This window comes from Diorhabda carinulata, chromosome X (genome assembly GCF_026250575.1).
Source record: "Diorhabda carinulata isolate Delta chromosome X, icDioCari1.1, whole genome shotgun sequence".
NCBI lineage: Eukaryota > Metazoa > Arthropoda > Insecta > Coleoptera > Chrysomelidae > Diorhabda > Diorhabda carinulata.
In genome coordinates, this window is record NC_079472.1 from 25004676 (window position 1) to 25031432 (window position 26757).

At 32.6% G+C, this 26757-nt stretch overlaps 1 protein-coding gene across 4 annotated transcripts in view; it reads right to left on the reverse strand.

Moving 5' to 3' along the window:
- Window positions 1–4289: 4289 nt before the first annotated feature.
- The window catches only part of LOC130900754 (rap guanine nucleotide exchange factor 4), a 302255-nt gene continuing 279787 nt past the window's right edge, over window positions 4290–26757 (reverse strand). For all 4 annotated transcript variants that reach the window (XM_057811609.1, XM_057811610.1, XM_057811611.1 and 1 more), the window contains 7 exons: window positions 24325–24558; window positions 19271–19395; window positions 17997–18247; window positions 10500–10612; window positions 8490–8681; window positions 6403–6752; window positions 4290–5019 (listed from right to left, as the gene is read on the reverse strand). In XM_057811609.1, coding sequence (XP_057667592.1) covers window positions 4895–5019; window positions 6403–6752; window positions 8490–8681; window positions 10500–10612; window positions 17997–18247; window positions 19271–19395; window positions 24325–24558 — 1390 coding nt within the window. In that variant the 3' untranslated portion in view covers window positions 4290–4894. The remainder of the gene's footprint in view (window positions 5020–6402; window positions 6753–8489; window positions 8682–10499; window positions 10613–17996; window positions 18248–19270; window positions 19396–24324; window positions 24559–26757) is intronic.

Genomic DNA, 26757 nt, shown 5'->3' on the forward strand with positions numbered 1-26757 from the left:
TGTTCACAAATTTATTATTGCTGTAATCTCAATGTTGAAAGTTAAATATTTTATTCATTCAATTCATTTATATGATATAAAAAAAGAGAATGAATCAGTTGTTTAACCAATATAACACTGGTTGTTTGAAGTTTTGATAGTATAAACCAGTGTTTCTTAAATTTTTTTGCGCCGTGCCTCACCCAAGTCTTTCTAAAATTCTTGGCCCCCTATGTAACATAGTATTAAAAAATTGAATTGTTTGCTTTCATGTTCTGCAGATTTTCGCTGACTTTTCTCTTGAATAATGAATTATGTAGTTGGTATCTATGAACTAATAAAACTGCCGCATAATACAGATAAATCCGAGACGGAAAAATCATCGTACATTTTCAAAAATATTTAGTAAAATATATAAAAAATACATCGATTGTCAGTATACATTATAATCTTAACGATTTCATTACTTTAATGACGCCCAGACCATTATATGAATTCTTATTTTGATTAAAACTAAAGGCGAAGTTTTAAATATTTCCTAGTTTTAATACAAATATATACAAGTTTAAGTCATTAACACCTAGAGTTCAATAGAATCCAACGAGGAAAAGAACCGCACAAGACAATAAGGGCCAAAACTATGGGAAATCTGTTATTTTATGCGAGTTGTTATTCTTAAGCAAACATCAGCACATTGTCGATCATTTCAGAATTTGGTTCTAATTACATTACAAATTTTGTTTTTTCACTTGAAGATGATTCTACTCAAGTATTCCACATATTTCTTAGAATATTTAAATTAAATATTAACTACTGTTTGAATTGTATATACAGTATAATCTCACTAATCCGAATCAATAGATCGGCACTTCCAATAATCCGGCACCCTCCGCCCTCGCCTCCCTCGCCCCTCTACACCTGTGCGCTGTCAAATAAACAAGATACATACTAGATTTGAATAATAAAATGGAGATTTTAATTAAGTTAGATAGTGGGGAAAACATGTGTAAATTGGCAAAAGAATATGGTGTTGGGCGTGCTACTATACACAACCTCAAGAAAAAAAAGGCAAAAGATAAAAGACCACGTCAAGGCAATGGAATCGGAGCCAGGAAAGTAAAATTTTCAAAGTTGGCGATTGTCCAAAGATGGAAAACGCTTTCTACACGTGGTTCATACAACGACGCGCGGCGTTCTAAACACACTCCTATATCTGGAGAAATTCTGAAAGCCAAAACAATCAGATTTTATAAAAAAATTACTCACAAAGATGATTTTCGTGCCAGCGATGGATGGCTGGATAAATTTAAAAAGCGATTTAGTATCTGTCTATTAGCCATATCGGGTGAGCATTTACCAAGCGACGAATCTGCAGTAGAGCTATTTATCCAGCATTTTAAAAATAAAGTAAAAGAACTGGGTCTTCTTCCTGACCAAATCTATAACCTAGACGAGAGTGGTCTGTTCTGGAGATTGTTGCCCAATAATATATAAATAACTTTCAATGAAGCAAGAGCACCAGGTCGTAAAGTGAATAAAGATAGAATCACATTCATGCCGTGTTCTAATGCTACTGGAACGCACAAATTGAATTTGTTAGTGATTAGTAAAGCAAAAAATCCCTGAGCTTCCAAAAACATTTGTCTTCTCCAGTCTGCTACAAGAATCAAATTAGAAGCTGGGTCACGAGAGAAGTATTTAGCGAATGGTTTCATAAAGAGTCTGTCCCAGAAGTCAAGAAGTTTATGAAAAGATCTAGCTTGTCCATAAAGCTTTACTCGTACTTGACAATGCTCCAGGCCAACCAAATGAACTTAAATCAAGTGATGGGAATATCCAAACCATCTTCCTACCACTAAACTGCACACCTTTACTTCAGCAGATGAGTCAAAATGTTATTAAAAAAGTGAAGTCTTTGTATAAAAGTAAATTGTTGATCCATATTTGAGCAGAGCTTTGAAGGATTGAATTTGAAAGATGTATTCTCTCTCGCTCATGCTTGGAAGTTTGTCTCATCTAACTTAATCCAATCTTCATGGAAGAAGTTATGGCCTACAATGAATAATGTATCCGAAACAGATGAATGAGATTCTGAAGATAATCTGCCTATTGCCGATTGGTTACAAAATATATCAGAAAAAGGATTGGAGACAAGTGAAGAAAATTTAAATTCTTGGTTTGGAGGAATCGAAGAAGCAGAGCAAATTATGACAAATGAAAAAATTCTATCTGAAGCAGTGCAAGATGAAGAAAGCTTTGTAGAAATATTGGAGCCATCAACTACTACACGAGTAAGAGTTAAACCAGATAATGTTTTGATTTGTTTCAATATCTGCAAGGACTATAAGTTGCACAAAAGCAGGCCTCAATTAAGGATTATTTTAACTATGTAATTACATACATATATACATGTTAATTTACTCACTAATTTTTACATTTATTCCCTTTACGAAATGCTTTATTGTATTCATTACCTATGACTTTTTCTCTATAATCCAGTAACCCGAACATTCCAATAATCCGGCACCCTCCGGTTTTCAATAATGCCGGATTAGTGAGATTATACTGTAGTTAACATTAAAGATAGAGATATAGACATGTAAGAGGGGTTGTACTAATGCAAGAGAGTGAGAGAGAGAAAGAGCATCGGTTTACCACTTTCTACCTTCCTCTACTCGCCAATAAAATCAAAACTTGTTATTCTCTGCTTTTGTCGATCTTACCATTCGAAACTTTAACATCATGGTGATCAAATCAGAATAGAGCAGAGAGATATACAGAGTGTTACACCGATGTTCTTTCTCTCTATCTTTAATATGAGCTCCATGTTGAATTGTCAATATATTGTCATAGTAGGTAGATAACTAATGATACAATATTGTCACGGTACATTTGATACTTTGAGAAGCAAGTTGTCATATTACATTTTATACGGATTGAAGGAGTCGAATGAAGAAAAAATTAGGAAAAAGTTGTTAGCGACTTCAAGATGTTTTTTTGAAAAATTTGTTCTCTATAGTACCTAAAGTCTTATAACACTGTACAATTTGTTGTATATATTATATTATGTCAAGTTAGCATCATAAATTCAATCAAAAAAATTGGAAAACATGAAATTGAAATTTTTTCTCCGATTCATGTAACAAATCATGTTGTTTTTAGTTTTTAGATAACATTCTACACTTTACTATTTTTTTAACACGCTTATATTAGCTCGATGTGAATATATGTAACGGAATCTTCGAAGTCAATTTTTGAGCACTTCGAAATATCGGATTTATTTGGAATTTTAAACAATTATTATGGAGCTATGATAATTCAATAATTTCATAAAATCGTGCCATAATCCTAATTAGGCCACCAGGTTTAGCAATTATTTTACATCCTACCACGGGATGTGGTAGGATGCGTAATTAATCAACTTTTTAGATAAATTAACGAATGTGAATAAAAATGAATAACAGTTTAAAACTTAAAGAAATCAACTTTAACTAAACCAAACTAGATAATAGAGAATAAGGGTAAAATGATTAATAAAGGATATCATCTTAATGTAAAAAAGCGTAGCGTGTTTTCTAATATAATTTTATAATGATTATTTTCATCAATCAGCAAAAAATATTACATCAATGTAAACTCTACCCTTATTTGAAGTCTTAACAAAATTGTTTTCTAATTTCCAGTTTGTCAAGATTGTCGAAATGTGCTATGTTTGCTTCCATGCCTGATTTTATTTGAAGGACGAAAATTAACTATGTTTTGAAACGTAGTATAGAGCTGAAAGAAGACGTATGTCTCGAAAAACTGTTTCCATAATACAAAACAGGTTATAAGTACATTTTATATAAGATAAATTGAATATTTAAACAGATAATTACAAAAAATCTTATTAATGGCGTTTCAAATCAAACATTGAACCCAAAAACTTGGCGTTTCTGGTTACTTGTTCACTTTAATTTGTTTATAAGAATAATTTGCCATTAATAAGATCCACTTTTCTATATTATTACATCAATTGTATAATAAAGAGCTACGTGCTATATTATACACACTATTTGAAGATGGTTTTGTATAAAAAGTGTTTTATGTTTAGATAACACGATTAGTATCGTTATTGCTTCTATACATTAGTTAATACACATTTTGTGTGATAAAAAGTGTTGGACCTAAAAAATGATGAGAAACTGAATTAAAAATGACATACCACCCATTCCGCAAATTGTGGAACAGACTTGTTATTTTGTAATTACTTAAAGCATTCAATCCACTTATGGTTGGAAACTATCGTTTATTAGATATGTTATGAAATATTTGTTTCTTTGGAAAAATTAAATATTACATCTTTAAAATTGAACCTTTAGTCCTTGAAGGATTTAAGTAACATTCAGAAATAATAATCTCAAAATATCGTTATTTTTCTCTCAACACAATTAGAACCTATCGAGATCTTTTCAGTTATGATCTGTAAATATACACAAAATATTTAGATTTATTGAAAAATTAATTCAAGGCTGTCCAATCTTAAAAGAAAAGAGGGAGATAGATAAAAAAACAAATTTTCTAAACTTAATATTAGAATACAACTATTAAAGAAAAATATTATTCTCTACAATATAAAGAACACAGTATTGAATAAAATTCAATAATATTTTCATTTTGATTATGGTTTAGTATTTCATAGGAGTTAAATGGAATAATATTTTTAAACTTCGTTTTATGTGCCGACTACTTGCCTACAGTACAAATATTTTGCAATATAAGATATTGATTCTAATTGTATCATTAATTAATAGAATATTCTTGAGCGGAAATGTGTGCATAAAAGTTAAATATTGAAATATGGATATAAAATGGACAAAAATTACTTAAAATTACGATGCTATTCAATATTGATTGTGAATATGAAATCTATTAATTACGATCTTCTTGGTTCCAATTTTTGCGAAAGACTCGTAAGTACCCTCTGATTGTCTATTACTCTTAGGCATGATATATATGATTTTACTTCTCCTTCACCTCTTGGAGACGGCGGATCCAAAACTAAAATATGATAAATTATTAATTAATACATATTATAAAAGAAAGTGTACATGGATGGCCTAACAAATAAAGCTCAAAAGTTTTGAAAAATAAAATACATTTATTTTTCAATGTAATCTCCTTTTAGCTCCATACATTTTTCCCAGTGATGTTCGATACCCTTTTTATAATAAGAATCGTCAAGCTAATCAGAATAGCCATTAACTGCCGATATAACCTCTTCTTGGTTGTAAAATCTCCAACAGATCCATTTTTGCAGGTCTGGGAACAGAAAATAATAAAACAATCCGGCGAATAAACTGGGTGAGGTAGCAAATTCAAATCTTAATTCATTAATTTTGGAATTAGTATAAATATAATAATATAATTTGTGAGCTGATGAAAAACCGATGCGATGACCTGCCTGCAAATGGAACGATCTTTGCTTTCTTTCGTGCTGGTTCTCCCTTTTCAGTCCGTTGTTTTGAATAGGGTGTGAAGTGATGGACTCACGTCTCATCTATGGTTATGAAACGTCGCAAAAATTCGGCTTCATTTCTATGAAACATTGCCAAACACTCTATGTAAACATCTTCAACACGATATTTTTGTTCCACTGTGAGCAAACGCGGCGCCCATCTTGTGTACAGATTTCTCATATTGAAAGTTTTAGCTAAGTACCGCACTTTTTGAGATGTCTACTATGTCTGGTAGTTCGCGTACTTCAATCGACGATCATCATCTAGTACCGCTTTGTGGATTTCCTTCAATATTTCTGGAGCCGTCACCTCATTTGGCAGACCACTGCGATGGTGGTCATATAGGTCATATAGCCTCGATTAAACTCTGCTAACCAATATTTTACTGTTGATAACGAAGACCCATCAAGGGTAGAATCTAGTTCAGCTTTTATATTGGTTGGTCTAAGAGCTTCCAAATAAAAGTATTGTATCACATAACAATAATCAATTTTTTCTATTTTCACTGAAAACGTTCACTATTGATGACTGCCAACCAAATACTGAACAACGTGCTTTTGAAGATATAAAAGCTGGAAGTTGTGACCTCTAAATATTTCTAGAAACAACATTTTGCTCCCGAATACTCTGGAATATTTTAGAACACTCTTGGATGTTGTTAAATATTTACGAACATTTATGGGACATTTGAAGACTTTTGTATATGTATGGAGCTATTGGTATATATCACGCACATCCCGTAACATTCTGTATTATTATAGTATATTTTAAAAAATATACTATATTCAAAATGTACTGAAAACAGAAACATTGTAAACATATAGGTGCGGAAATGTAAAAGATATTTGGTCATATAGGAACTAGTTCATTATCATAGAAACTAACTTTAATACAGTTGAAATTATTAAAAACTCTTTAAACTCACCTAAGTGTCTACTCCTACAAAATCTTATGGTCCTCATAGTTTGAGCAAGCATGTGCATTTTTTCGAAATTAACGAGCCCATCTAAACAAGTTTTATTACCTTCGTGCGTGAAAGTCATATCTTTCAAGAGTAAAGGCATGAACGGTACAACAGGTGGCTGCATTTTCCCGACACTCACCCTGTATGCCCGATGATTACGACTCGGATCGATTAATGATTCAAATTCGGTGAAAAGTTTTCGAAATTTCGAGGGCAGCTTATCCCACGTATTGGAAAGACGAGATACGGCAACGTTGCTTAAACCCATTACAATAGCACAAAATGCGTTGAGATTCTGATATTCCCTACAACTAAAAACAAAAAGAAATCAATTTATTTCCAAATTTCAACATTATATTTCACGAAGTATTCGGAATACAATGTCAACTGCACGAACCTACTTGACATTTGAATATGAGTCATGAGTGATTGGGAAAAGTGATATTCAAATCGGTTACCGCTGAAACTAGTTTCAGTACATCAAACGTAAAACTAGTAAATGTTTGATTCTATAATTGATAATTATGAAACACATTGGAAAGTTATTTCTGTTATGTGAACGTTTAGAAAGCAATTACTGTAATGGAAACGAAAAAAGACCTTTTCCAATATCTTTCAGGAGAATAACTGTCAAATTATTTATATAAGGAATTTATTTAAGTCATTACAAAGGCTGTTCCGATAGATAATAAATATGAGACTTAGTAAGATTGATAATAATGAACGATGAAGATTAAACAGAAGAAGTAAGAAGATACAAGTACCGAGCACTTAGTTGAGGAGTAAAAAATGAAATTGAAATCAAGCTTCAAATATTTGATATGTTAATAAGAGCCATAATGATTTATGCTGCAGAAAAAGTTTGTACAACAAATAAAGATGTCGAAATGATGCTGATAATATGTTAGAGAAAATGTGTTAAAGATAATAAAAAAGTAAGACTAAGATTACTAGGATATATGGAATGATGTGGAATAAAGAGAAGAATGATGATAGAGTGAATGGGAGGAAGAGGAAAGACCGAGATTATTGGATAAGATGAATTTGGAAAGAATGATAGTGAGAAACTGAAAACAAAATGTATATGAGTGAGCAGAAATGGAGAGGGCTAGTAAACAAATTGAGATGTAAGACGTCGGGGATTGAGGCTTCCATAAAAAGGGCCCTAAAAAGATTGAAAGAGCAGGCAAATTCCATATAAGGAACGACGTGTATTGAGATGATAATAATACCAAAATATTTGTTTCATTCTATTATTGTACAAAGTCATTTAGAAGTTTGAGGTATTTATCATAATGAAATACCAGCTTTATGTCTGCATTATGTAATCTCAGGTCCTTACAACGTCTTGAAGCTGTTGGTTGGTAGCGAAACGTGGCTTCATTTGTTCTAACAGTGGATGTTAGATTAGGACTGTAAGGTGAATGGTCAAAGACTTTCCACTTGAACTGTTGGATAAGTTCTTCTGCCACATTGGTACTAAAGTGTCGTGCATTGTTTTGAAACAGAATCATATCTTCGTTTATTCTGTAACACACTCTGGAGGCCACAAAGTCTCATACACCATCTCCAGTAGAAATTCAAAATTTCCTTATAACATGTAAGAAACTTTGGAGCGAATGTGATTTTTTTCATTTTTTGGTTCTCCTCCATTATTTTTGCTTACCAACGGTCATTCAGTTTTCGGTATTCTAGTTCGGTAATACCTAGATAATTTTTTACATTGAAATTTCTGGAAATTATGTGAAAAATTTACCAAGCGAATCATTCGGTTTAATTGAATAGTTTCATTGCTTTTGTTGACAATGATCTAGGAGTTTGTTGTTCTAAGCTGTTAACAACCTACGAAGCACATTTTATATCACAGAATTAACTGATGAGATGAATTCTATTGATGTGTCAAGTGGTTATATTTTTAAGAAACCTGCCAAATACGTATATAGAATACCAAACTTCTAAAATACTTTATTATGATTTAAAATAAATGTTTTTATTTTCGCACTTTTGAGAAATTAATGTTTGATATTTGTGAAAATACAGATACTCACTAAGCTGCCAATTTTATAAATTTTCTCAATATTGCTACTCTTTTACTTAGACTACCAGTCATACAAATTTCAGTCACCACCCAAAATTGTATTTCATTAAATCTTCTTAAGAAAACATCCAAATTTGCTGTTATTTGACCAAAATGGTGTCTGCCGAATGTGTGGTATAAAAGTTCGTATTCATGAACACACCTACAAAAACATAATTATTTATATAATATCTATTCGCAGTTGTTTTAGGCTATCAAACTTCGGAATACCGTTTTCCGCATAAACATAAAAAAGTAAAAGTTAATCATTATTCGATTCTTAACATAAATATTGGGTTTTCATTTTAAATTGACCCCCGTTTAAATTTTGTTACAAATTTTACTACTACTTAATTCCGAATATATAAGTGCATTTTTAGAATTACACTAACTGGAAGTTTTTGATTAATAATGCTGATAACAAAAAGTATTCAAATGTTTTTAGAAAATATTTTAGCATGTTTAAGTCAGTGGTTTCTAACCTTTTTGTACCTGCATCTCCCTTTAAAAAGATTGTTGCGCCCCCATAATCTTTCTAGCAATCTAATTTCATAAATATCAACTGATATAATTTATTTAATGGGCTACAAAATATTATGTAAAAATATATATAAAAAAATAATTATTTATTATAAGAAATAATAATTTCAAATGTAATAGAAGCAAATCTTACAAAAATGATATTTTAGAAACAGCTGCATGCCTCCTTTGCAACAGTCTCCGCACCCCTAGGGAGTTTTAAGTAAATAACCAGCAAGCTTAACAAGAGTACAGTATTGTGGTAATAAATGATAATATCAACTGGGACAAATGCTAGAAATGGTAATAATTTTTTGATGTTCAAAGTTCACCTTTCCCCAATTTGGATGGAATTTATTGAGGTAAATACATTATTATTGAAGTAAAGGTTTTCCTCTAGGATTGGATACAAAAATACAAAAGTACATATAACGGTGTTAGAGTCAAACTTTTCGATGGTAATAAAATGGACGTACTATAACCAATCTGGAGATCAAATTCGCCACGTATATTTTCTTAAACGTTCTAAGCTTGGTGATGGGCAACTCCAATTCTTCAGCAGAGAACAATTACTCCTTAAGTTTAGCTACCTCTGGTACTATCTTCTCTAAATATGTTTTTGGTGTTATTTAGTCAAAAAATTCTCTCTCACAATTTTATTGTGAACAATGCGAAAGTGCACGTTACCATATTTTTAATTCGACTTCTCCGTCAATTTCGATTTTTGTTCTACCAAGAATGCCTATTTTTTTGAAAACTCCTTCAGGTAAAACGATTTATTCGTCAACATTATCAAATTAGGGTTTTCCTCCAATTTCCGCAGTGTATTATGTTGACAGAATTCTAATATTTTGTTCCTTTCGTCTTCTGTACCGAGATATGTTGGTAATGATTTATAGGACTTATATTGGTTGGTTTTCGATACTTTTTGAACATTAAACAACTTATATATCACCTTCAAAATAAAGTAGTATGTCGAACTCTTGATATTCCTTAAGATGTTACCTTCTTATATAAAAATCTTACTCTCTTACGTTGTAAATATTAAAAAGGTTTTTTTAGTTAGAAATCGACGATCTGGATGCATCGTTATATATTCTTGACTTAAATGAAGTGGTTTTTTTTTTTAATTTTTCTGTGTAATGCCGAATCGATACATAATTTTATTGGCTGTTAAGTTTGTGTCTTTTGGTTATCAATTCAGTTTGTTGGTTTATCAAAATCTACCATTTGATAACTGAGTACAAGTTGAAATTTTTCTAATTGTCAAAATGTGAGATATATTCGAGATCACGAGAGAAAAAATACCAGAACTAAGAGACAGATACTGAAAAACCCTGTAAATTCTAACGTGTTAACCACTAAATAACTGATATTAATAAGATGTATATATTTAAAATCTCGCAACTTTAACTGAAATTTTTGATTCATGTCCGAAATTTATAGAACAATTATAACTCACCAAAATAAGTCCCAATCGAAAAGTGTGATGTAGTAAGCCAGCTCTTTTGTGCTGAACATTTCGAGATCGCCATCAATTCCCTGAGTAGGTTCTTCTTGTTCATTAAGACAAGTCTGAAAAACCATCATACTTCATAAAATAGAAAACACATGAAAATATATCCACGAAACAAAAAAATTGATGCAAAGTCCTCCAGACTAAAATAGTTCATCAATCGATTCAATTTTTGAACATATTTTTGGACTGTAATAAAACATCTCGGAATTTTCGATTTACTTTTCGAAACAAAGTGGTCTTTCAATTTTATAAATTAAGGGATTAAATAAATAATCTACATTTTGTGACTGAATAAATGAAAATAGTTCATAAGTAGAGCTAGACAGAGTACTGTGCTAAAGTAAGAGTACTTCACAATTATAACCTTGTTCTCAAAAGTACTAGAGCAAATGAATACTTTTATAAATTTTAGAGAGTAACGAGTTAACGAGTACAAGTACTTACTTTTAATAATTCCAATTAGACATTAAAAGATAGGGAACCAAGTGAATAAGAAAAAAAGAAACTGTAGTAAGTAGCTTGAACTGGAGTTTAAATACCTGGGAGTGGCGGTAACAAGTGAAAGGGACGAAATTAAAGAAATAAACAAAAGATTAGCAAGAGGCAATAAAACAGGGGGAGCTCTAAGAAGGCTATTTAAGGTCCAAGCTAAGAATTTACAGGACAATTATACAACCTACAAGGTTATATGGTGGTGAATGCTGATTCGAGAGGGAAACAGGTTAAATCCATGGGAGATAGTAGTGATAAGAAATTTTTTTGGAGGGATACGAGTGGAACAAGATGAATGGAGAAGAACGAATGCAGAGATTGAAAGGTTATATGGTCAGGTACAAATCGGCTATATAGTAAGTGCGTTGGTTGGAGCATATAGCCATAGTGGAAGAAGAACGGGAGATGAAAAGAGCATTAACAAGTGGAGAATGCGTCCACGTAGAAAATCGCTAGATGCATGTAAGGAAGTTAGAGATAGCGAACTGGCGCAACTCAGCCGTGAACAAAAGGATTTGGAAAAAAGCAGCAAAGAGACTTCAAGCCATGGGCCTATGAGGCCTGCTGTGTTGTCTTATATAAAATTGTTCGGAAGCTCTTTATACAATTCATGTTTTGGACTCAATATATTATAAACACCAATGGTAATTTGATTATTGGAACAAAATAGACCTGAAGCTAAAGAGACACAAAAAACCAAATATATGCAAACCACTAAGTTATTCGTTGCCTAAAGGGGCAATCGATAACTTCAAAAAGTCTCCGGATATCATTACAATCACAATATTCCCTCAGCTTTAGAAAATTCTGGAGTAAAGTGCTCTCCTCAACAAAGAACGCAATTTTATGTGTGCACCAGTGGTGCGCAGCGAATTGAAGCGGAAGGGTCGAAAGATTTAAAAGAGCCTCTAAAAATTTCATATTAATTTTTATATGTGTTTCATGAGTTTGTTGTAGACCTTCCACTCCATTCGAAGTCTACACTTCACAAGTAAATTTTATTATATTTGAGTTGATATTATTTTTAATATGCATTGGTGACCTTTGCATTTCATGTGTCGTATTTACTTTTTATAACTCTATTCTTCTGTTATTTCTCTCAAGAGAAAATTCGTATTTTCTGTTTATTTCTGTCTGGTCATATTTTAAAAATATAAATTCAGTTTTTGTATGTGCTCAAAAACAGGTTCCTTCAGATTTGTTTTATCTACGTGTTTCTCCTGAAGCCGTTTCCATCCGAATTTCTCATACATATAACCCATCTGATATGTCCCTTTGTTTCAATATCTTTCTGAATTCTGGCATTTTTGTACCAATAAAATATACGTGATGTAAAAATGGTGATAAATTTTACGATAATCTAAGTTTAAGTTGCCTAGAGAAACTTTCAGATATCTTGAAATTTATTTTATTAGGAATATTATATCAACTTCAAACTTTAAAATTTGTCGATTTCTCTCGAGAGCAGTAATAATAAATTATGTAAATTTCAGCATTAGAATAATTCTATTGCGATTCAACTATATCATTTACTAAAAGAGATATTTTTCAACGTCTATGACATTTATTAAATTGTTTCAATCTCTTATTAAAACTAGTAATGCATCTGATTCTTAAAAGGAGGACTATTTTCCCTTCTTAGAGGCTATCGACGCAGGGAGTAAATACATTAATGAGATTAACGTGACATTTTAACGTAATTAACTACAAGACAAAGACAAAAAGGAGTCTTATCTTAAAACGTAGAATATAATATGTAATAAACATGAAGTTTTCACACGTCGCGCGATGCTTATAACTTTATAGTCGAAGTTATCTGATGCGATCGTAAATCGTGCAACATAGCAATGTATTCAGCCTTGAGTAGCAGGTAAAAATGCGTAGAGATTGAAAAGAATAAAAAGTAATTAAGATATATTTGGAAATCTATAGGAATTCAAGGAAAATTGTCGATAAGCACGGCAAGAGGGAAACAATGATGAAACATTTGCAGCATAAGTTTCAAAGTTATTTCAGTATAATTTTCTGATAACTTTCCATTCATTTTAAGGAAACAAATTTAAAATTTTTAGGAAAATAAAATTCAGTCATTTTCTGCCTGTGCCTATTTTGTTGAAAATGCTTGTTCTTTTGATTTTTTTTATAAACAGTGTTAATTGAGTTTTATCTTTGAAACTTTTCTACTACTATCGCCTCTAATATCGATGTTCCCCTTCTTTAGAGAAAACGCATTCTTCCATCGTCATTTAAACTGTTTTCTTGGCACTATCATTTTAAATCGTATCATAATTATAGCAAAAAAATGTACGTTCTGACAAACGTGTTAGTTATCCAATCATTTGAATATTATCGTTTCGTACGAAAATATGAATCCAATATTGATCGTGCAACGAAGAGTAGCTTCAATTGAAAAGCAGAGATTTTTAATTAATATGATTAATATCAGTATCAATACCAGTACTTATAAGATATAAATAATAGGTTTTGGGTAGTCAAATATCCGTTGCTTCATTAGATAACACACAAGCCAGCGACGAATTAGCATCAAATTAACGGATTGCAGTTACAGCATAATCCTAATATCACCAGCGCCGTTCGAAGAACTCTATGACCTGGAGGAAGAAGTGAACTATTTCCAATAAAAGCCTGATTCTGCCTTCGAAAAATTTATGTGTGCGTACGGAAGTACTGTGAAAACTAGATATTGGGTTACCACAGAACAACGCCAATATTTTTTCACTCTTCCGAGAGATTATTCATTGGCATGCAATATACTCATGCAGCTTCCATACAAAAGTTTGGGCACTTAGAAAAACTTGAGGATCATATTACAACCCCTAAGACTGGAACATAATTCACAGTACGTCTTCATCCTGGTAACGAAACATGAAAATCAAGATCGATCCACCTACCTATGTGTGGGAAGCCATTCGAAGCCTCTGAGACCATATGTTGGAATCTAACGATAAGAAACTGGTTATGTCTGAGATAGCGAGCAACCAGTTGGATTAGCGAGTCGTCAGGAACAGGGTAGAAGTTATGTGATCTACCGGTGGGCACATATTAATTTGCAGCTATACCCCTTATCATCAGTATCTAATGAAGACGGTGCCTTGTTATTTTTATAAGACGGGAAAGTGTAAAAATGTGACTAGTTGCTGTACAGCAGTTTCTTTTAAAGAACGGGTAATATTACGAACTTGCCCACTGATATAGACCGTGAATTCGGCTCTATTCTATTATGTTGATCTATGCCAAAATTTGGCGAAGGTGCTGGGTATTTATTACTAGATCTGTTCATCTATTTTTTGTTACGTGCTCACATCATGTTGTGATTTTTTTATAGACACACATTCTAAGAAGACCTTTTTATTTGTTTGCGACAAACTAAAGATTTTCAGTGAACGGAATTTCTAGAATTTTATAATACTAAGTAAATGAGGCTCTAGCAGCCTCTAGCAGTCAATAAATAATTTGTTGTCTTAGGGAACACATCGGGATAGTAAAAAGTAACCCAAACGGTGAATTTAAATAAATAAGATAAATGTTTAGTAATAAGTTTATAAATAATCGTTTGTTTATAGGCGAGGAAGGCAGTGAATAAGACAAATAAATAGTGTGTTTAAATGAATTGATATGTTGAGAATTGAATAAGTGTTTAGTGTTAAGTCTTAGTGTATAGTTTGATGAATAGTAAATAACAGAGTAAACTTAGTGTAAAAGTATAAATAAATTAAGTATGAAGACACCTAGTGTATATGAATCCACCCCACAGTTAAAAATCGTTCAAATATATTGGAAGAGAAACATTACAACAACATTACCACACATAAACTGTCAATTTATTTATCAATAATTGAATACATATACATAAGTCAGGAAACGCTCTCGAAAATCCATGCCGGAGGTCTCGTGGGTCCGTACTTTTTTGAAGATCACGAGACGGACAAAAGTTATCTGGAAATGAAGAACTATGTGGGTAAATAGATAACGATCCAACACTCGCGAACATCCGTCATTTTATGCAGGATGGAGCTTCGCCGCATTGCACGTTATGTGTGCGGGAGTACCTTAAAGTTCATTTTGGAGAATGGATAGGCAGATGAGAATTCATTGAGTGGCCCTCACGGTCATGTTATCTGACACCCTGTGATTTGTTCCTGTGGGGCCATTTTAAAGACCGCGTTCTTGCAAGTGTACCACGCGCCCTTCCCAAACTCCGAGCTGCATTCGAAGAAGAATTCGCGGCTATCTTGACATGCTTCGCCAGAGCTGCCTTTCCAAAAAAAAACTTTGCCGTAAATTTCAAATTTATTTTCAATTTCTTTTAATTAATTTATTTTTACGTTGAATTTTTTTTTCTTAATGTAAATTTGTTGACTTATTTAGGCCAACCTCTTTATTAGATAAATAGAATATTTTATGTACTATAGACATAATCAAACTCACTTAGGTGGTTTCCCTAAGTAGTATTTATCCAAGAGCTCATCAATCCACGATTCGCCTCTCCCATAATTAAATTATTAAATTTTATTAGATTTAATTTTTTAATTTATACCCGTAGACTACCCTGTGCGTTTGTATCTGATTATATTTTTTACCACGTTTACACCTCTATCAAAATTTTTGCTGAAATTTTTAGCTTATGACTGTTATTTAGAAGTTCTATGGATGTCTTTCGTTACAGTGTAAACGTAAAATTTGAGAATATGAAGGTCCGTCTTGGTTTACTCATATAATGGAAAGCCTGGATTATCTAGCTATTTATTGACGCAATACAATGACATTCATTATTATAAATCCCAGGAAAAAAAGATTTCGATCTTCGGATACTTCAAAACTAATCACTGACAGCTTTCGAATGAAATTGATGGATACCGTAAAGAGATTGTTGATAATACAATAAAAAAGTTATCTCCAAATCAGTGATAGAATCCATACTACGTTACAAACGAGAGAAATCTGATTAAATTAACGTCTTATGATAATTAGAATTTGAGATGAAGTTATTCCTTGTCTTATAAGATTTAAACAAACAAGTTTACTCTAGTTACAACTGTAAATTTAGTAATACGTTGTTAGCAATGTTAAGCAGCTGAAATATATGATCGTATTTAGAATTTGAGAACATAGCATTAGTTAACCCAATCTTGGAAATTCACTGAAAATTTTCGAATACAAAACGACGACGTAATAACTTATGATTCCTTTTGTCTTGGACTTGATTTTGCTACTTGCTTTGATATTGGAAATATGTTTAACGTAAGAGAATTAAAAATATGGAATTTATGTTAAAATATTTAAAGTGACACATGATTTTATTCATAAATCATCATCAAAAATGAAACAATTAGATTCACGAGCCTAATATGGTCAAAAGTAACTCACTACTTTCAATTTCTTAGTTTTATATGATATGATACGAACTTTTCTAATTTCAAAAAGTAGTAATATTTTGATTCCACATTTGGATGAATATGAATATGATAAGAAATTTTAAATCAATCAGTAAACGTGGGACATACGACATAACACTAATCAGATCCAATAGCATAAACATAAAACAAAAAAATTCTGAGACGCTATACCAAAGTTGAGTTTGGAGAAATCGGAGCTCCTATGTTTCACATAATAATTTTTCAAATCTTGTATATTCGTATCCCTCGTATATTCATTCACTTCCAGATAAAACCAATTTCACTGTATAAACTTGTTAAAACTACAGTGGAACAAAGTTTGGGATCAATAAATAAAAAGTTTTCTAACTACTTTGGGAGAATTTGATGACTGACTACAGAAAAAGTTTTGCGAGCACTATGGCAACAAAAAAATGCTCTATTGGATTTGAAAATAATTGATCGTTATAATGAACGTTTAAGTTATCAAAGTGTGTATGCTCAAATCATAATTTTAAGTTCCGAAACTTGAAGTATGATTCCCAAACAATGGCTTTAGATTTTATCACCAAATGATTCAAGCGCCCTCGATCACGATACTTATCTGCTTCTTTGACAGCGGCGTGGTGGTTCAAAAGTAGTTATTTCCACCTAAGCAGACCGTGAATCAAATAATCTATCGCGAAGTACTCTGACGCGCGTTTCGATAACCAAGTTAGCGTCTTCAGAGACTGAAAGTAAACTGTTTACCCTCAGTCTCTGAAGACGATAATTTGGTTATCGAAACGTGTGATTGTGAGTGTTGGTGTAGTGGTAGTGTAAGTAGTGTTTTCAGTATGAATATAATCAATGGTTCCAAAATTTCCAGCTTAGCGAAGTACTTCATAGACTTCATAGGATTTTAGTGTTGCCACCACTCCCCTTTTTACCGGATTTATTGCGGGCTATAATTTGAAATCGATTGAGGACATTCCAATTACTATGAAACGGTGCTGTTGGAGGTTCTAGTCAATAACTTCCAAAATTACTACAACACCTGAACAAATCGCTTAAGTCGGTATATAAGTATTTGTAATAAATAATTATTACTTTTTTGATGACTTTTACAGAATCAGTCTCATTATTTAATTGTCAGACCTCTTATATATACTGTAACTTCGTTTTTGATTTGTGGTAATAGACTATTTCTTGTTTGAGTAAATAACAATAATCTTTTCCTTTTTTAAAGCCAATACAAACCAAAAATCTATTCGTATTCTGCTGTACCACTAGAAAAGATGGAAATCGAATGCGATTTCACCGGAAGTTTTCGCGAAGGAACTCTTCCTGGAGCGGTTGCATGCTTGAAATCAGCTATTTATCGTTTTCTTTTGTGTACTTTCACAATCATTATTTATATCTCAAGCTTCTTTTCATTTATTTACATTTAGATGTGTAGAAAAATTGACAAATTACATATTTGTTTTACCATAGCTTAGATTTTTTGTCCTATTCATAAAATAACATTAAATGGCATTTATTAAAATAAAAATTCTTCTTGAATCTAACTTACTAATGCATCTAAATGATCCTTTGGAGAAACGAATATCCTTCCATTTAAGGACAAAGCAGTGGGAATACTAATGTCATTATCTTTAAATACCACTCTTTCTCCATTAGACTTCACTTCAACGAGTAATAGTTCGTCACTTGGTCTCATCTTCAGTTTTTCGGCAGCTACTAATTTAATGGTTTCAGCGGTAGTGTCTACTGGTAAACGTAAAGTGCAGTAAGTATGATCGGCACAGTATACGCGAAATATAACTGCAAAATAAAAATATTATTCTGGGATGAAAAATAGAGTTTCGTTCATTACAAAAATGATAGATCATTATCTATCAAATTGTGTCGATAGGACACTTGAGCTGCTGTTTGATATGTGTAGTTGAACACTTTATTTGATTAGTAGAAGTGCGTCCAAAATATCTATATTGGGTTATGATGAAGTAATACACAAAGTTCACAAAATATAAGAGCACGTCTTTTGACATAAAAAAATCATCGAAGGAGTTAAGATTAGGTGACCTAGGTGGCCACTCAATTGATCCACATCTTTCAATCTACCTTCCTTCAAACTGGTGCAATGTCTTGCTGGAACCAAATACCGGGATCCAGGTTTTCTCTATTATTTGGATCCAGAAATGTCGCAATTAGATCCGAAAGCACTGCCATACGAAGATGTTCCAAATATTCTCAGTTGTTAAATCCTTTCGAAAGAAATAAAGTCCAATAAATCCTTCCTTGTTGATTGCTGACCATATATTATATTCTTTTGGGTACTGGGTATCTTTTATATGAATCCAGTCGGAACTTTTCCGAACCCAGTAAGTAGCGAAAATTTTGTGTACTTCTTGATCAAAACGTTGCCTCGTCTGAAAATACTACACTATTAAGAAAATTTGGATTTTTATCATAATGCCTTATGAAAATTTTACAAAATTTTGTTTTTCCAAATCACCTCCAAAGATTTCGACAAGTTGAACGTTGTATGTGTGCAGATTATTTTTTCTTTGAAAACTTTACTACATACGATTGATTAACACTTTGTTGTGGATCAATTTCTATTATTATTATTATTATTATATTGACACTGACGTACGTATAAATTTTCTGCATTACTTTATCATAACTTTGTATATAATATCTAAATCCACTTCTAATTTTTTTCAGAATTTTTTTCAATTTTAAAATTGAATAAATATAATATATGAAACATGAAGTGTATCTGCTATTTCTATATTAATGTTAATGGAAAAAGAGAAGTTGAAATCATGTGAAAGGACTTACTGTCATCCTGGGGCATTATGATCGTCCTGCTCATGTCGTCACCAGCGCTAAAAAGGCTTATCGGTTGGCCGAGAGGCGGTAACTTCCATTTCTGCCCTTCGTGAGCTTTGCGGTCCTCGTTATACCTGAAAAATGAGCCAGAAAAGACTGAAATCACGCACATAAACATTTTTTGTAGATAGTAGCCGATTATCTATTTTTGCGTTATACGTGTTTTTGTAGTTACTAACATTGAAAGTTGTTTTATTGATAAACTATTTTTCATATTTTTTGGACAATATAGTGAGTAATAATAAAATTGTGAGTGAAAATGAAAAATTGATTCCAAGATTATGCCTGAACTTGAAAATAGATAAGTAAATAAAAATTGTCTATATATTGACAAACAACATTTATGTGTTTTAATAAAAAAAAATTAAGTTCTCGATGGATGGAAAATATACTCAATCCTAAAAGCAACGTTAAACTTGATATAAAATTAAATATAAAATCGTAACTTTACCCTTCTTAAAAATATAAAAAATCGTAAATTTTCTTGGGAAAAATGATAAGCTTGGAAGTAATAAAAATTATAATTTGAATAGAAATTTTATAGGGTAATTTTTCAGGGTCCCTTGTCATTGCCGTTTTAGAGCTTTTCGTATATTAATATATCTGATTTGGAATCCGCAAAAGTAATTACTGAAAAACAACAATTAATAAATCAAATACATTTAATATTGTGATAAACCTAAGGGATTATTTTATATACCTTCGAATAATTTTTTACTGATTAATTGGTATATGCAAAAAACAATCGCATATCTAAATCTACGAGGTTTAGCTATTGAATAACGAGACTGGTTACGTCCCCTTCAATATACTCTCCTCCCCTTGCCACACACCTTTTCATACGTTTTTCCATTGATGCAAGCAGTGCTGGAAGTCTTCTTTGGTGAGCATCCTTAGGAGATCCGCCGTTTTTTGCTTTACCGCATCCATCGACTGAAATCGGATCTCTTTTAAAGCAGATTTCTTTCTAACTTTTATAATCTTTCAAGGAAATCTGAGCAGACCCATTGACGCAAGAGCTCTTGGTCAGGACTCAGATTTTTTGACACCAGCTCCGCACAGACTTGCGTCATATGAAATGCCTCGTTTAAAACTTTTCTAACCGTTAATTATCGGCGTTTACAGCCTCGGTAATCATCCGGATGTTCATTCGACGATCTGCACGCACAATTTGGTTGATTTTGGTCACTGTTTCCGGAGTTTCCGGACCTGTGCGCTGGTCATCTTCAATGCTCTTTCGACCGTACTAAAGTGCTTACACCACTCAAAAACACGCGCACGAGATTGAGAATTGTCCCCATAGGCCTCTTGTAACAATTTATAGCACTCAGTCGGAGTTTTTTTTTTTAAATTTAACGAGAAATTTGAGATTGGTATATTGCTCCTGATTTTCGTCACACATGGTTTTCGGCACAAATACTATAATAGTCACGGAAACGTATTTTGGGACGTGCATAGACAAGATATCTAGATACCTAACGCACTACTCGTTTCTTACCCCACCCGTCTAGGGCGCCCTCTATTGCTATATAGATATATCAAAATAATTATTTTTTTAAATTAATAGTATATTGTAATATCGCTTTCATATTTCTATTTCTATAGGCATTTTTATGACGATTATTTCCATTGCATGGTTTTTATTAATGGACCATCCAAACAATTTCTTAAGCTTCTTTTTTCTTAGACCATTTTATATGTTTTTGTTAATGTGCCTTGACTTTCTTCGGTCTGTCAAAGTGTGAATTTATGAAACCAAATTCGTAAATAAGAATTCAAACAGACCAAACTATAACACAAGTGAAGAACCTAATCAAATATGATATAGAGCCTCCTTCAAGTACTAATACTAGTGATCAATTGATGAGTAATTTGACTTCAAAGGACTTCGATTCATGTGCCACACAATTTATAATTTATTAAATTGTGGTATTAATTGTTTGAGGGCATGCCAATAATTGGGATATGTGGCCATAATTAGAAAATATTATTTTTAATTTGAAGATACGAGGTCCGAAAATGTAGATTTCTCTATTCATACCAAAGAAGAATTGTTGATATATTGATATAACAGTCTTAAATACTGCTAAAGATGCCATTAATTCTATTCTCTACTTATTGTGCCCAGTCGGTTATCGGACGTTGGGTATCATGTTGGGTATGATAATTTTGCAGCTCAGAAGAGTGAACTAGTTGTCCGACCGAACCTTTGACGTAAATTTTTCAACCATGGCGTTCTTGTTCTTCCAGAACTCTGTTTTCCCTCTACTTTTCCCTGGATGATAAGATGCAATATACTATGCGTGTCAGGATTGCATATTACATGTAAATGAAATAAGATAATTTTATGGTCTTAACAGATTTTACAATCTCTCTCTCCTCTCTTATCTCCACCATAACGTCGTCATTACTTCCGTCAGTGCCCATGCTTCCACACCGTACAAAAGAATAGAAAACACGTAACTTCTTAATTAATTGGGTACTTTACTTAAACCGATATTTTTGCCTAATTTTCAATTAGATTAGACCTAATATCAAATACATAGATACGGGTTAGGTTAGGTTTTAGTTAACAAAACCATATATTACTTGTGATCGAATCAGTAACGTGTGACATTGCACTTAAATTAAGATTATATCGACGTAAATATATTTATTAGTTTGCAGAAGATATTCATAGCCTACTTAAATTATTGTCTATTATTGTTCGGTATCCAATATCAATTCACAAGCGTTCAAAAGAGAATCGTACTACGCGATAATATCAGTTTAACTTCGCTATCTTATAAATTCAAATTGAGTTTTTGCATTGTAAACAGTTTCTCGGTCCCAAGACTTTGGAATAATTTCGACGCTATCAGCAAAAACAAATGGGCAGCTCATGTATTTAAACAACAACAGTTTTTGTATTTACACATACAATGCTTGTTTCATCACATTAATTATTTAGGGACTATTGAAAATATTGTACAGAAAATGTTTATATTGAATTCTATTAATTCATTTAATTCAGCAAGTAATTAGCATACATCATTTAAAACAATAATGTATGTTTGGCACAATTTATATGTATATTTTGATACTGTTGTTTAGAGAAGGTATAAACTCGATAAACAATTTTTTCACATTAAATATAATGATCACGACATCATTTCATGATAATAAATTTTTTTTTCAAATGTCTTATATGCTTACAGCGTCTAAGAGTTAGGCCTATCAACCTCATTCTCTAGATTTTTATGTTTTACGCTTTTCATATTGGTTATTATATAATTTCTTCCATTCTTCTTATTTTTTGGCTTTTATTGTCTTTTCCTTGAATATAATATTTACATATAGAGCAGACAAATGCTAGTAGGATCCGACGGAGTCGTCAAGAAGCAAAAAACTAAACATTTATCTCGATCACGTTCCGAGGGACGAAAAGTTTTGTCCCGATAAAATAATCATAAATCGAATTGAAACGTCCAAAGACACCTAACAAAAAATCTAAAATCAGCAATAAATTTTGGAGGGAATGTCTCAAGGATAAAATGATAAAATTTGATTAAATTACTTCTTGAATAATCTAGCAATATTATTTTTAATATTTCAGTTTCAGTATTCATAACGAAAAAACGGAATACAGCATAAAATTACTAGAATTGTGATTATACCTTAATTATATACATTGTTTTTTGTATCGCATTTGTGTTCGTTTTTTAAATGTAGAGGTAGAATTTCACATGTTTTAAATAGAAGACTTCCAATACATGAAATGTATAAAAAACACGAGTGTGAGAGTAGTAAACAGTTTGGGAAACATACGTTTCTCAAGCCGTATTCGTTGTTAATGAAATGTAATCGTGCGATACCTACACACAGTAATTTGAATCCGCTAAGAGCTACTATAACCGCCAGAGCTGAAGTGCAAATAATTGATAAGTTGTAGCTACAAGATCCATCTTGTTTGTGTGCCCGGCCATTCAAGCAACGGCGAGGCTAATTCGTTCGCTGGACTAAGATCAGCAAAGCTACCAGTAGACCCAAAATACATCCTTGGTGTAGCCTATAGTGCAGTTACTACATCTCTGAGACTTTTGCTCGCAAGACCAGGCTCTACATAGATGGATGGAAACACCTGGTATGATACCAGCTTCTCTCTGTCTAATCAAATGCTCCGATTAAACGGGCACGAAATATACAACATATGACAGGTATATTAACTAGACATGATCATCTACGACGCTATCAACATGTAATATACTACACGGACTGCTGCTGGTGCATGGAGGAAGAGGAAAGTGCAGACCACGTTATCAGTGCGTGTCTAGCACTCACACAATCGATATTCAAACAATGGCAAAAGTTGCCTCATTAGCTTTTTCGAGGACATCGATCTTTGATAATTTTACGTGGAATACAACAGATTGATCAGGAGTAATGGTTCATGATCGCCGTTATAACTAAGAAGTGCTTTTAAAAAAGTTTTTGATACTGAGGAAAACCTAATTTATCATCATTATTCTGGCTAGCCATGGCTACTTAGTTTTTGTAACTAGAGCTGGGTACTTATAATAGACTTGTGTAACACATTAGCCGACATTAAGTAGAATATTTATGGGAAATTCTTTGGTGTTACAGTTGTTTTGTAAACAGGTAGATGAACAGAATAAATCTAAATACAGACTAGTAAAAAATGTATATCCATATGAATAAGTACATCTTTTAGGAGAATAATTAACATACATCTTTAATGCTATGACAAATAGTATTTTAATAACTTTAACAAATCATTATAAAAGGCTTTGTTGAATTGAAACATTTTAATAACTTTTCGTTATTCTCATTTTTCAACTGATTTTCATTCAAGCCCTCGTTTTTTTATCAAAAATTGTGACAAGATTAGTTTACATATAAATCGCATGGTAACAGTGAAATTTATCACCCGTAACATTATTAGTTAAGTTCCCAGAATTCACCAACACTCTCGACACACCGTAGCTCATGGTGCGAAACCTTACCTTCTTAATTGCGTCATAACATGGTGCATTAAAGCCGCTTCTTCTTGCAAAGCATCATATTGAGAAGAATCATTTTCAAGCTCATTAGCTATTTCCTCGAGAAAGTCTACAGCTATATCGTCCTCGAAAAGTGGATGTCTGACTGTCGTTACCCATCTATACACAAATTGAATCACTCTTCTTTTACACGCCAATACAAATTCTCGGTCTTGATTCGTGAACTCTATTCTATAAGTGTTTTTGGTTAAGGAAAATTCAGTATAAATAATAAATATTTTCATTGCCACCCTCATTCTAGAATACATGTGATAATAAGTGGCTGAGTTGGAATTTCTGGACTTGATGGAGATATTCATACTTAGTACACTATTGCTTATGAGGTAAGATGACTAGAGCCTTTCCTTCAATATAGTCCTATGTTCGTGTTTCACTGCTTTCCAGATCCCTTGTAATTGTAACCTAATCGCAGTTTTTACCGCTATATTCGGATGTATCACGTTTAGGAAGGCCCCAATTACTAGCCACTTATTGAACACACTGTTCACACCACAACTACACCAACATTCTGTCTCTGAAGACGATAAATTGGTTATTGAAACGCGCGTCAGATAGTGTAATTATGAGTGTTGATGTGAACAGCGTGTTCAATAAGTGGTTAGTAATTGGAGCCTTCCTAAACGTGATACATCCGAATCTAGCGTTAAACTGCAATTAGTCTACAATTACAAAAGCTCTGGAAAGCAATGAAGTACGGACATTCGAGAAGGGCTATATTGAAGGAGAGACTCTAGCTCTAGTATTCTTGCCTTATAAGCTGGAGTGTTCACTCTTCTCATTTCCTAAGCCCAAAAGGACCCATTTCGTATACAGATATAACTGGAAGCAAGCAAAGTCCCGAGAACGAAGAGACTTTAAGTCTGCATGTCCTACCCACTACATTCCAACCAGAGATATATATGCAGTTTGGGATAAATAATCAACCGATAAATTCTCGAGTTAGTCGGGGCGGTGATAATAATATCTAAGAGGATACAAAACTGTATTGATCGGCATGATAAACTGAAGAAAAACTTGTGTAGGTTTCTGGACCTTTTGTTGTTTAGAGAGAAAGGGGTATACGGATTAGCGAAGAGTGCTATCACCGGTCTTATAAGCAATGGTACCTGATCTATAATAAGTTTAATGGATAGAAGAGCTGGAAGCAGCTTTCGGCACTGAAGGCTAGAATCCACCGGTATGCGATATATCAATCTTTCTTCAGAGACCATCCAAGGTACTAGGATACATTCTTATCCAATACTGATATACAGTCCTGTACATCTCAAGACAATGGGCTTCACTCTAGGTTCTTTATGTCTAAGATGTAAAGGTGAGAAAGAAACTCCAATCCACGTACTGTTCAACTGATCAGAAAAAATCCTGGAAAGGAGATCGGGAGAATACATCAAATCATGGAGGCATATTCTATAAGCTTCTATACCAATATTAAGTAGTTTCACCATATGCCAATGTTTCTGTAATGCAGACATCATCAAAAGTTTATTGATGGTATCATGTTCAAAATATCATTAAATCTATAGCAGAAGAACACATGGACGAAATATCCGCGATAGAGAGGGCGGCAGCTGCATGATATGAAGTTTGCTATTTATTATTTTATGTAACCGCAGCTTTGATAATAAATTTTCGCTGTATTGTCAGAAAAATGTTTAGTATGGCAATAGCGCAACAAATTTGGAACGGATTTGATAGGAGTCCAAGTTCATTTGGAATCAGAAAACTTGAATGAACAAATCTATATTCATAGTAATTATGTTTCCTCTTCCATATTATTGGAATTGTTCCCCTTCAGTGAGTTTTTGATGACCATTAATTTATACGAGGGTTGCTTCTTAAGTTTTGAGATAGCCAAATGAAACAAATAATTATATTTGGGGTTGGCTGTTTTTCAAAATATTCTCTATTATGATCAATACACTTTTTCATGCGTTTGAACCAATTATCGAAAAATTTTTCCCACTCTGATTGAAATCATAGGGTGCCAAACCAGGACTGTTGATGACCTATCAATTCGATGTTTTGACTGTCGTGGTGGAGAATAATTCTTCTTCTGCCATTGGTTTCCCTGATTTTTTTCGAACACTTCTGACAAAAGAGTGCTGGTATACCATTCAGAATTGACCGTTCTACGTTGTTCTAATGGATCGGTGGCGAAATGTCTAGTTATTCCGAGAAAACAGGATACTATTTGGTTAGAAGTGAATAAATTTTGTTGTATTTAGCACGTAATGGAAAACTCATAAAGTCGATTGTTGTTTAGTTTCGGATTCATATACGGAGATCATCCATGATTCGGTGCCTCCCACGATCATAAAAATGCCATTGTAACGAACTCAGGAGACACTAATAATGGTAAATGTGTAAGAAAATAAT